The sequence below is a fragment of the Lepus europaeus genome, chromosome 11 (genome assembly GCF_033115175.1).
Source record: "Lepus europaeus isolate LE1 chromosome 11, mLepTim1.pri, whole genome shotgun sequence".
NCBI lineage: Eukaryota > Metazoa > Chordata > Mammalia > Lagomorpha > Leporidae > Lepus > Lepus europaeus.
Genome location: NC_084837.1, coordinates 10,812,824 through 10,826,069, shown reverse-complemented (window position 1 = coordinate 10,826,069; position 13,246 = coordinate 10,812,824). Strand labels below are relative to the sequence as shown.

Here is a 13,246-nt window from a genome sequence, read left to right as displayed (position 1 = left end):
AGTCTCTGAATAACCAGCAAAACTGTGCTTCGGAGGATGAAGAACATGAAACGAGGCCCCCGTGCCCGCTAAGATCAACGGAAACACTGCTAACAGCACTCGGTGCAAAAATCAAGACTGCTGACAGCAATAACATGTTATGAAAATCTTTTGCACGTTTTACATAAAAGGGGAGTAATTACTTGGGCCTCACACCTGCTGAGCAGTGGAGTGAATGTCACCTTATTTAGAAAAAAGGCCTTTGCAGATGTAATTAAGTTAAAGATCTTGAGATGAGATCATCCAGGATTACGCAGGTGGGCCCTAAATCCAATGACAAGCGTCCTTATAAGGTGACACGGAGGAGAAAGCCTGGGGAAGATGGAGGCAGGGATCAGCTCAGGGCAGCCAGAAAGAGCCCCTGGTAACTCCAGAGCAGGAAGAGGCGGGGACGGAGTCTCTCCTAGAGCTTCCGAGGGAGCTGGGCCCTGCAGTGCCTTGCTGTTGGACGTCTGGCCTCCAGATCTGGGGGACGATACATCTCTACTGTTAGAAGCCACTGGGTTACGTCAGCTGCTGTGGCAGCCCCAGGAAATGCAGTGTTCTCTGCTGCTTTGTATCACTGGCCACCTCAGGGGGCCCAAAAGGGCCACAAGGACGTTAGAGGCCGCACAGTGACAGATCTCTGTAAGAGGACAGGCCTTCCCCCAGGCTCCTAAACAGTCCTCACTCAGAACCGAACACCAAATGCCTGAGTGTCTTGGAGAACAAGGGGGAGAAGGTCCCTGTGGGCTACATCGATGCAGGTCTGACCGTCAGTCTGCTGTAGTTTCTGCCTAAATTAGTCAGCAAATGTAACACGTCTTAAGGCTGGGCTGCATTGGTGGCGTAGGGGGTAAGGCCACTGCCTGCAATGCCAGCATCCCATATGGGCACTGGTTTGAGTCGCAGCTGCTCTACTTCTGTTCCAGCTCTCTGCTAATGCACCTAGGAAAACAGTGGAAGATGCCCAAGATCCTGGGCCCCTATACCCATGTGAGAGACCTGGAGGAAGCTCCTAACTCCTGGGTTCAGCCTGGTCAAGCCCTGGCCCAGCCCTGGCCCAGCTCTGGTCACCTGGGGAGTAAACCAGCAGATGGAAGATTCTCTCTCCCTCTCTCTGTCTCTCCCTCTTTCTCTGTAATTCTGACTTTCAAAATCAATAAATATTTTTGTTTGTTTTTTTTAAGGCAGGATGGGGAAGGTACAAGCCCATAAAATCATCTGGTCTGGTCCTGCCAAGGTAACGGCAGGCAGGACTCAAAATTCAATTAAATAGCAGGCTAGTTTTTAAGTTGATTATTTTGTATGGCCCGTGAATGATGTCACGAATATGCAAATGACCCTTTGCAGAAAAAAGACTCCCCAGCCCTGCCTTAGGGGACTTGCAGAGCCAATCAGAGACAGAAGAGACTGCACAAAGGAAAACTGTCAGGAACAATGCCCAACCTAGAGGCACAAGTGGCAACAAAACCCCAGGCCATGCACCCTGCCTTTCAGACAGGCACAAGCTTGGCAGGAGGGCAGTCTTCCCAGGTAGACTATAATCATTTAAAGACAGAAAAACAGACAAATGCTCACAGACGTCTTCATGCATGCTATGACCAATTTTCATAGCACAAACTCACATTTTACTTTTTTTTTTATTTGTTTTTAAAGGCAGAGTTACAGAGACAGAGAGAGAGAGTAAGAGACACAGAGAGAAAGACCTTGCATCCACTGATTTACTCCCCAAATGGCCACAACAGCCAGAGCTGGGCTGATCTGAGCCAGGAGCCAGGAGCTTCCTCCAGGTCTCCCATGTGGGTAGCAGGGGCCCGAGCACTTGGGCCATCCTCCACTGCTTTCACAGGTGAATCAGCAGGGAGCTGGATTGGAAGTGGAACAGCCGGGACTTGAACAGGCGCCCATACGGGATGCTGGTGCTGCAGACAGTGGCTTAACCTGTTACGCCACAGCACCGGCCCCTAGCTCCCATTCTGTGGTGGGCATTGCTTGTGTCTGCCACTGGCTCTCACCCACTACCCTGCCATCAGCACCTACATCCTCCCATCTTCCAGCCATGCACTGGCACCTACATCTCCAACTCCTCACCTGCAGTTGCAATGACATGGGTGAAACCAAACAATATCTACAAAGAGATTCCAGAGGGTAGAGGAGATAAATGAATCAGGTAGTACAATAGTCTCCAATTTAAAACTATTTTTAATGAAACATTTAAAAGTACCATGCACTATAGAGTCTTGGCAGACTACGCTCTTTGACCACAGTCGAAACCAGATTAGGGGCTGGCACTGTGGAGCAGCAGGTTAAAGCCCTGGCCTGAAGCGCCGGCATCCCATATGGGCACCAGTTCTAGTCTCGGCTGTTCCACTTCCGATCCAGCTCTCTGCTATGGCCTGGGAAAGCAGCAGATGGCCCAAGTGCTTGGACCCCTGCACCCACGTGGGAGACCTGGAAGAAGCTCCTGGCTCCTGGCTTCAGATCGGCTCAGCTCCAGCCGTTGCAGCCATCCGGGGAGTGAACCAGCGGATGGAAGACCTCTCTCTCTGTAACTGTCTTTCAAATAAATAAAATAAATCTTAAAAAAAAAAAAAGAAATGAGAATAACACTGAGTGAAAATTCTGAAAAGCTCTGCTAACACTAAGGAAAAGGTCAACAAAATCTTGCCTGCCTTTTCCTGGTCATTGATTCGTAAGAGTTTTTCTCCCTGGCCCTAAATCATTGAGTACAAATTTTGCCTGGGTTTTATTTCCCTGTGTCCTCTCTTCACAAACTGTGTGTTTGGGAGATGTGCTTCAAGAAGTAGCACTCCGGGCCAGCGCTGTGGCGTAGTGGGTAAAGCCACTGCCTTCACTGCTGGCATCCCATATGGGCACCAGTTCGAGTCCCAGCTGCTCCACTTCCAATCCAGCTCTCTGCTGTGGCCTGGGAAAGCAGTAGAAGATGGCCCAAGTCCTTGGGCCCCTGCACCCGCATGGGAAACCTAAAAGAAGCTTTTGGCTCATGGCTTCAGATCAGCACAGCTCTGGCCGTTATGGCCAATTGGGAAGTGAACCAGTGGATGGAAAACCTCTCTCTCTCTCTCTCTCTCTCTCTCTCTCTCTCTCTCTCTCTCTGCCTCTCCTTCTCTCCCTGTGTAACTCAGACTTTCAAATAAATAAATAAATCTTTAAAAAAAAAAAAAAGGGAGTAGCACTCCAGTGTTGGAAAAGAACAAAGCTGAGGCGCCGGATTCTGTCCCGGTTGCCCCACTTCCAGGCCAGCTCTCTGCTGTGGCCCAGGAGTGCAGTGGAGGATGACCCAGGTCCTTGGGCCCTGCACCCCATGGGAGACCAGGAGAAGCACCTGGCTGCTGCCATAGGATCAGCACGCCGGCCGCGGCGGCCATTGGAGGGTGAATCAACGGCAAAAGGAGGACCTTACTCTCTGTCTCTCTCTCTCTCACTATCCACTCTGCCTGTCCAAAAAAAAACAAAACAAAACAAAGGTAATTCCTGAACTTTGTGATGCCTAGTAGCATTCAAATGTCACTCTCACGTCTTAATTTTTAAAAGCAAGCATCAAGAAAACAGATTACCTTAACATTTTCCCAGCTGGGCATTATGAGTAATTCATTTATCTAACAACTGTTTATGGAGAAACTATTTTGTGCCAGAAACCAGTTGCAAGGGATTTAGTAATGAAATAAAGAGCCCCTCCCCCATTCTAGTGGGGACAGGGACAATGTGTAGGAACAGTAAGTAGAACATTTAAATGCTGGTTATTTTATTTTATTTTTTATTTATTTGACAGGTAGAGTTATAGACAGTGAGAGGGAGAGACGGAGAGAAAGGTCTTCCTTCCTTCGGTTCAACCCCCAAATGGCTGCTATGGCCGGCACGCTGTGCCGATCCAAAGCCAGGAGCCAGGTGCTTCTCCTAGTCTCCCATGCGGGTGCAGGGCCCAGGGACTTGGGCCATCCTCCACTGTCCTCCCGGGCCACAACAGAGAGCTGGACTGGAAGAGGAGCAGCCGGGACTAGAACCTGGTGCCCATATGGGATGCCGGTGCTGCAGTCAGAGGATTAACCAAGTGAGCCACGGCACTGGCCCTAAGTGCTGGTTATTGACAGACACTCAGAGGGAAGCAGGGTGGGGCATCAGGCTGCAGACACCTGATCAGATCTGCCAGTGCTCCTTCCCCCATCAAAGTCACCTTCCACAGCCACATCCTCACGAATTACTCACTGAAGTCTTCTTCCCAAGACATTTAGTTCAGCTGCTACCAGCTCCCACCAGTCTTGTCTTGGGGGTGTCACCATTTGCTGCTCACCAAATTAAAAAACAAACGGGGTGCAGCAGGGAGAAAGGCAGTAGCGCAGCTAAGCACCTGCTGTCCAGGCAAGCGCCTGCCTTCCCCGCACAGCCGACCTGCAGAGAACCCCCGGGGTGCGGACCGCAAGGGGGAGAAACGGGCGCTCCAGGAACCTGCCCGGGTCACAGCTCAAGTCTGAGCACTGCCACCCATATTTATTGCTTTGCCTCCAAAACTCTTCCATTTTTGACCCTCCATTTTTGGGGCCATTCTTTCACAGAATTCACTCTCCTCGAATACCTAAGCCCGCCTGCCTGTCTGCATCCACAGCCCTATTATTAAGTCAGACGACCGAGTAAAGCCTCAAGGACCTACAACTGGCCACTCACGGTAACATTAGGACGACCTGCGCCCACCACGATCCTGGCACCTGCGCCCCACAGTCGCCTTCCCTTTTTTGCCCTACAACGGCTTTTGCGGTAGAACCTCCCAGCCTGAACCCCAGATCCAAAGGACGCCTCGGCGGGGTGCAGGTGCCAGGAGAACGCCCCGCACGGTCGGGCGCCCGGCCGCGAACGACCGGACCCCGGGGCGCGCACAGCTCCCAGCCCGGCTTCTTCCAGGAACCGGACCGCGTGCAGGCGACACCTAGCCCCGAACAAGGTGCCCACAGTCCCGCAAGCCAGAGCCCGCGCGGCGGCGGCGCGCCCTCCGCTGCGGACCCCGCACCGATGCGCTCGGAGCAGTCCCGGGGACCGCGCACCGCGGCGAGCGATCGCGCGCTCGCGACCCGCAGGAAGCCTGCCCTGAAATCCCGAGGCTGCATTGGCTGGCTGGCGGGGTGCGGGTTCACAGAACGGACGAGCCGGGTGCGGGAGCCGCTGCGGTGAGCCGGGCCGCCCCGCGCCGCCCTACGTGTGGCCCGGCACAGCCAGGGCCGCGCGGCAGCAGCCCGCAGGGCGCCGACATGGCTGCTGCGCCCCGCGCTCCGGCGGGCCGGGCCCCGCGGCCTGGCCGCCCGCCCGCCCCGGCCCCCGCCCCGGCGGCCCCGGCCGGCGCCCGGTGCGAGCTGGGGCTCGGCGCCCGCGCGCACCGCACCGCACCGCCGGCACCGCACCGCCCGCACCGCCCGCACCGCCCGCACCGCCCGCACCGCTCACCACAGCCTCCTCTTGAGCGGCAGCAGGCTGCCGCGGTTGGAGGGGGTGACTCCGATGGCCATCTGCAGCACCGTCAGGTATTTCTGGTACTTCATCTTGTCCCCGCTCCGCTCGCGGGCAGGGCCCCGCCGCCGCCGCCGCCGCCGCAGGCACAGCCCCTCCAGGCGCCGCATAGATCAGCTCTGGGCCATCCGCCGCCGCCACCGCTCCCGCCGCTCCCGCCGCCGCGCGCGCCCCGCCGCCCCCGCCGCCCGCGCGAGCCGCGGTCCCCGCCGTGCGCACCGGGCGGGCGGGCGGGCGGGTGCGGGCCTCGCGCGGCCGCCGCACCCGCAGCACCGCCCGCCGGCGCCACCGGGCCCTGCACCCCGTATGCCTCAGTTTCCTCATTGGTTGCCAGGAGCTCCTTTTCAATCGTTTATGCCCCGATGGACAAGCTCCCAGAGCGGAAAAAATATACTCTTTTGTCTGCGTGTGCCACTGGGTGGTTTATCAACATCATCTGTGTGCCGAAGAAAACCTCTATCTAGCTGTTTCCCTAAAGTCTTTGAGGATTTCAATTTTATATATATGCTGCACACACACACATATATAATAGATCGCATACATGTTGTATACACATACAACACACATATATTGTATACATGCATATTCAATATATATTGCAAAATATTGTGTACACAAATAATATATTGCATTCATATTGTGTACACACATACATAGTATACATACATAGTATATATACACATGTAATATATTGCACACATATGGCATATAAAATATATCACATACATGTTGCATACACATATATCACATACATAGTATATGTGCACATGTAATATATTGCACACATATGGCATATATAAAATATATTGCATGTGTGTTACATACACATATATAATATATAGCACACACAGTGTATACACATATGTAATATATAGCATGCACATTGCACATACATATACAGCATCCATATTGCATACACATATGTAATATATATTGCATACATATTGTATACACATGGGAAAACACATATATAATATATATAATATATATATTATACTCGGACACAAACATATGCAGTCCTCATTTGCCCTGGAGCTCTGGACAATGGAAAAGACCATGAACCAAGCAAAATTCTCTTAAGAATCAATGGGAAATGATTGTTCCATGGTCTTTAAAAACCTTGTCAAAACATTCAAAACTTGTTTAACTGATGGTTACGAATGTGTAGGTTAGGAGTCCTTGCTGTGGTGCAGTGGGTTAAAACCCCAGCCTGCAGTGTCAGCATCCCATATGGGCACTGGTTTGAGTCCTGGCTGCTCTACTTCTGATCCAGCTCTCTGCTATGGCCTGGGAAAGCAGTGGAAGATGGCCCTAGTGCTTGGGCCCCTCGACCCACATGGGAAACCTGAAAGAAGCTCCTGGCTCCTGGCTTCAGATTAGCTCAGCTCTAGCCATTGCAGCCATTTGGGGAGGGAACCAGTGGATGGAAGACCTCTCTCGCTCTCTCTTGCTCTCTGTAACTCTGTCTTTCAAATAAATAAAATAAATCTTAAAAACAACAACAAATGTATAGGTTAGTGAAAAAATAGAAAACCTAGTAACTCAATACACTGTAATGTCAAACATTACAGTGGGAAATTAGAGTGCTTTATTGTTGGGCATTGCCTAAAACCTCCATTAAATATGGCGCCTGGCGGATGTTCGAGGGGAGTGTCTGCGGCTGCCGCGATTAAGCTGGTTAAGCTATGTAAGATCAGACCACCGGCAGGGATAGGTCCACGTTAGTTCCGGACACGTGGACAGCGCGTGATCCCTATACCTCGCTTAAGATGCCCCTGTGCATGGTCCACCCGGGCCTGCATGGCCTTTTTGCTGATTGGCTCCCCTACTGCACAGGTCTTTTGCAAGCTTTATAAGCCTGTACACTTCCTCAATAAAGGAGTTCCTGCTTCGACAGAACTCAGGAGTGCTTGTGGTGTGTTTGACCCGTCGACCTTACCTCTCCTGTTCGCCTTGTTGGGGAGTGCCCGTACTGTCCCCTGCTGGTCAGGGGTCAGCCTCAGGCTTAAGACCCCAACACTTTATTTCTTTGTATGTAGAGAAATGTTATCAGGAGTAACTGCAACAGGGCTGGCTGCTAGGAGCAGACCTGTTGCAGACGAGAGCAGTCTTTCCTGGGCTGGGCAAAGCGTCCGGCTGGGCCCCTCTTCACACGTTGTCCTTTGCCTTGCTAAGGTCATCCGATGTCCCCGAGTTCCTTTCCTGTGCAGTTCTTCTGTGGATACCGCTTCCTCGGGGAGGCCCTCACCCTCTTTGTCCCTCCTTCAGTTCACATGGAATGAGTTCTGAGGGCTTCGTGGACAGCCTTGTCTGTTTCCTCCACACTTCATTTACATTTCATTAGGATTTCACTGCCATTCCAACTGTATCTTTTTTTTTTCTTGGAAGCACTTTCACCTTTGTTGACCAATTCGTTTTTTCAGTTACCCATTATTTTTTAAAAGATTTTTTTATTTGAAAGGCAGAGTTACAGAGAGGCAGAGGCAGAGAGAGAGAGAGAGAGAGAGAGAGAGGTCTTCCATTCGCTGGTTCACTCCCCAAATGGCTGAAATGGCCAGAACTGGGCTGATCCGGAGCCAGGAGCTTCTTCCAGGTCTCCCACATGGGTGCAGGGGCCCAGACACTTGGGCCATCTTCTACTGCTTTCCCAGGCCATAGCAGAGAGCTGGATTGGAAGAGGAGCAGCCAGGACTCGAACCAGCACCCATATAGGATGCCGGCACCGCAAGCAGTGGCTTTACCAGCTACACCACAGGCGGCAGTTCCTAGAAACTCTATCCATTTTTATACCGTGCTGTGTAGGTTTATCCCTGGAGAAAAGGAAGCCACACAATCGCATACCTTGCTCCAGTGCCTGAACTAAAGGGCCCCTGCGCTATGACCAGTCACTGTCAGACTAGGAAACAGCTGATGGGCCTTGAAAACACTGCTCTGATTGGCCGCTGTTCACCAGGAACTGCTCTAATTGGCCACTGTTCACCACGGACACCTGCTGTTTACCTAGGAATGTGCACACTGAAAAGTTGGGGCAGAAGTTTCTACTGTATGAATTTACTCACAGTTCATGACAGGATAACCGACATTCATTCGGGTTGTATTATTGAGGGCCTGGAGTTTGCACGGTCAGAGTTGACGGCAGGTGTACCTAGACCTGCAAAGCAAGGGCTGCCTCTGTGTGTGTGTGTGTGTGTACGTACGGACATGAGAATGAAGAGTTCCAATAACAAGTACCTACGCACCCACCAGGCAGAATTATCAAATGTTAACGCCTCCCCTCCACAACTCATCCCTCCTATGCGTCTATTTAAACACGTCGTTTTCAAATTAATTAGCCCAGAAGATTAGAACCAAACAATCTCCCTCTGGCCTGGGCTTCCAACATTGCTTCACAGTCTCCTGGGGAGGAACATAGACCTAAATCCGTCTCACTGTCGTTTTCCCAGAAGTCTTAGCTCGCCAACAACGAGGACTTGGCAGACCTCTGATGCTTCCCATGGACGCCACACGTGGGAGAGGGCCTGCGAGCAGCGTTTCTCGGAAGCCTCGGGGCCTGTCCCCGGGGATTCATCATTTCTTATGTATGCTTGGCGTCCGGCGTTGCCTCGTCGTATTATTGGTAGGGTAGACAACTAGAGGCCAAGGGTCGTCTTCAGGATAACGAGGGAGAAAGAGGACAGTGGGGGAAGCATCTCAGAGTGGCGATGGGGAAGTTGTTCTCCATGGGGGGGAGAACACTGGCAAAAATAGTCGCAACCGCACTCTGCAGGACCCCGGGAACCAGCCACGGGCTTGTAACAATCCCAGCAGTGTTTGTCCGAGAACAATCGCTCAGTCTGGCTGAGAACAGTGAGCTTTATTGCATCTGATTTGCCCAGTTCCTACCTTCTCCTCCACAGTTGTGCGATTCCTGTAGCTGGGAAAACCTGCAGCCCAGCAGCCACTGGAGCAGCCAGGATGGGTTTATACCTCCTCAAAGCCCCGCCCACAGCTGTTGTGCGACCCATGTGGCAGCACCTGGAAGAGTCTCAGGGCTTGACTGGATGTAAGCTGGCTCAGAACTGGCCCTGTGCCAACAGCCCTGTTCCTGGGGCGTTTGTCATGGCAATCCACAGCAACTGTTTAACATCACAGCTACCTGTGGTGGTGGAACCAGCAGGACCACCAAGAGGCAGACCAAAATAACCGGAAGGAAAAAGTGGGGACTGGGAGTCCACGGGGCTCCTTGGTGAGCTTGGCGTAGTCCTGGGAATCCAGAAAGCTGCACAGGGCACGCAGGACCGTGCGCAAGCTCAAAGGCCCCAATCTCTTACCCATGATGAACTTGAGGTTCAGTGTCAGCAGGAAGTGAGAGCCGGGAACAGCGTAAACCACCCTGCAGCAGAGGCTGCGAGCCACGCTGCTCCTGCGCCGTTACGGAAACCTCGGCCCAGCCACTAGCCCAGCGTGGCCCACCTGAACCGAGACCCGGCACTCGCTAGCCAAACAAAAACAACAGCAAACTACGAAGGAGAGAGGAAGATGATTTCTAGAGTTTCCACACGTTATTCAAAATGTCCAGATTTCCACCAAAAAAAAAAAAAAAATACATAACAGCAAAGAAATAGAAAGCCAGACCCATCTACAGGGAATGAAATGAAGTTAATGTGAACGTTGCTAGGAAGCCCAGGCGTCGGACTTTAAATCAGCTATTATAAATATGTTCCTAAAACTAAAGGAAACCATCTTAGGAATTAAATCAGTATTAATCACCAATACCGGTAAACAAAAGTTTTAAGAAATAAAAACTCGGGAATTGAAAATGTAAACACTGAAATAAAAATTTACTAAAGAGACTCCATAACAACATATTTGAACTTTCAGGGAAAAAAGTGAACCTGAGGAGAGATCAGCTGAGATTATCCAGGCGGAGGGGCAGAAGGAGAGAGGATGGAGACCAATAACTCCGCCCCGGAGGCGTTCTCAGAAGCCGTGGAGTACACCAGCACGTGCATGCAGTCCCCACAGGAAAGGCGAGAACAGGGTGTGACTATTTGAAGAAATAATGACTGAAGCCTTCACAATTTTGTTAAATTTGTTAATTATTTTTAAAGATGTGTTTGAGAAGGAGAGAGATCTCCTGTGCTGGTTCACTCCCCAGGCTGATGCCAGGAGCCAGGAATTCCATCCAGGTCTCCTACTCGTGCAAGGCACACAACCCCTTGAGCCCTCGCCTATCACGTCCCAGGGTGTGCACCAGCAGGAAGCTGAACCTGCAGCCCAGGAACTCTGATAGGAAATGCAGGCATCGCAGGGGACAGCACAGCTACTGCCGAACACCTGCCCTGGGACTTCACAACTCTCATGAAAAACACTAATCTGCACATTCAGAAAGCTCCCAAAACTCCAAGTAGGAAAAACTGAAAGATGTCTTCATCCAAACACACAATAGTTAAACTACTGAAAGCCAAAGACAATGAAAGAATCTCGAAAGCAACAAGAGAGAGAGAACTCATCACACCCAGGGAATCCACAATCCAGCTGCTCGGAGACCATGGGAGTCGGACTGCAGGGAAGAGGTTTAAAAGGCTGAAAGAAAGAGAACTCCACATTCAGCAACAATGTCCTCTGAATGTGAAGGAAGGGGCCGGCGCTGTGGCATAGCCGGAAAAGCCACTGCCTGCAGGGCCGGCATCCCACATGGGCACCGGTTCAAGTCCTGGCTGCTCCACTTCTGACCCAGCCCTCTGCTGTGGCCTGGGAAAGCAGTGGAAGATGGCCCAAGTGCTTGGGCCCTGCACTCGCATGGGGGACCTGGGGGAAGTTCCTGCTCCTGGCTTCAGATCAGCACAGCTCCAGCCGTTGTGGGCATCTGGCAAGTGAACCAGCAGATGGAAGACCTCTCTCCCCCGCCCCATCTCTCTGCCTCTCTCTCTCTCTCTGTGTAACTCTGACTTTCACATAAGTAAATAAATATTTTTTTAAAAAAAGAATGTGAAGGAGGAATTAAGGTATTCCAAGGTAAGCAAACCTGACAGAAGTCAGTACTAAGAGTCATGCGTAGCTAGAAATACCAAAGGAAATTATTCAGACATAATTGAAAGCATATTAAAAAGAATTTGAACCTACATTAAAAATTGGTGAAGATAACTACGTAATTTTTTTTTAAAATTTATTTGACAGGTAGAGTTATAGACAGTGAGAGAGAGAGACAGAGAGAAAAGTCTTCCTTTTTCCGTTGGTTCACCCCCCAAATGGCCGCTACGGCCAGTGCTGCGCCGATCCGAAGCTGGGAGCCAGGTGCTTATCCTGATCTCCCATGGGGTGCAGGGCCCAAGCACTTGGGCCATCCTCCACTGCACTCCTGGGCCACAGCAGAGAGCTGGACTGGAAGAGGAGCAACTGGGACTAGAACCCGGTGCCCATATGGGATGTCGGTGCTGCAGGCGGAGGATTAACCAAGTGAGCCAAGGCGCCGGCCCCAACTACGTAATTCAATATAAAATACAGCATAAGATTTTAATTTTTAAATTTAAAAATTTTTTATTTTATAAAATTAAAATTTTTTTGTTTCTTTGACTGAAAAGATAACCAAAAAAGCAACAATTGGGAACTATGCTGCAGGGCTTAGACAACAAGAACTCAAAAAGTTCATGGAAAATGGAATTAAAAGATTAATTTCTTTTGCTGTAAAACATTTTAAAATCCAAGCACACGAGGGATCTTCAAAAAGTTCATAGAAAACATGTACTGTTTAAATCTATAGAATTTGAATACTGAATGTCAGAGAGAGAGAGAGAGAGATTTTCCACCTAGGTTCACTCCTCAAATGCTCACAACAGCCAGGGCAGGGCCAAGCTGAAGCCAGAGAATCAGCAACAGAAGGAAGTGTTGGAAATTCACAAATATGTGGAAATTAAAGAAAATACTCCTAAATGAGTGATGGAACAGAAGGGAAATCCCAAGGAAAATTAGAAAACACCTTTGACAAAGTAAAACAAAAACACAACAGGAAACGTGAGTAGAACTATGATGTTCAATGAACATTTGTTGAACTTAAGTGATTAAGAGAATTTTACAATTGTTCACACAATATTGAAAGATCTCAAAAGTACAACCTAAGCCTTCCACCTTAAAGAACTGGGAAGAAGAGTGGACCAAACTCAAGGGAAGGAAATAATGAAAATTAGAGTGGAAATGAAAGAAATAAAGAATAGAAAAACAAATTCACCAAAGCAAAAGCTGATTCTTTGATGATATGAACAAAAATGGCAAACTTTCAGCCAGACTGACAGAGACAAAGACCTCACTTCCTAAGTGCGAAGACAACATTACTGTGAACACCACCAACCTTGGCGAGTTACAGCAAAGTCTGAACTGAGCGACGCCATACTCAGCCCCTCTTTGCCACCCAGCTCCAGGAGGCTGGCAACGCCGGGCAGGAGATTCGCACGGGAGATCTGCGGCCAGTTTACTGACAATGTGTTTTATGAAATAACCATGCCTGAGTTTCAAAAATGTCTGCTTTCACACCTCCCCCACTCCATCTCCATGTCAATCAGCTGACCCCTTCCCCAGGAAGTACTTGCCCTTCCCCAGGACTGGGGGGTCCTGCCATGTAAACACTTGTGCTTTCTAATCTCCTGAGATGTTGGGTAAAGCGGAAGTGGGATTTCTCCTCATGGACCCACAGCCAGCAGGGTATGAAAATCCCTAAATAAAGCCCTCATGT

At 50.4% G+C, this 13,246-nt stretch overlaps 1 protein-coding gene across 2 annotated transcripts in view; it reads right to left on the bottom strand.

Annotated features, from left to right (window-relative positions):
- Positions 1–5,648, bottom strand: part of TJP1 (tight junction protein 1) — a 252,979-nt gene extending 247,331 nt beyond the window's left edge. For both annotated transcript variants that reach the window (XM_062204982.1, XM_062204983.1), the window contains exon 1: positions 5,476–5,648. In XM_062204982.1, the coding sequence (XP_062060966.1) occupies positions 5,476–5,648 (173 nt within the window). The remainder of the gene's footprint in view (positions 1–5,475) is intronic.
- Between the last annotated feature and the right edge of the window lie 7,598 nt (positions 5,649–13,246).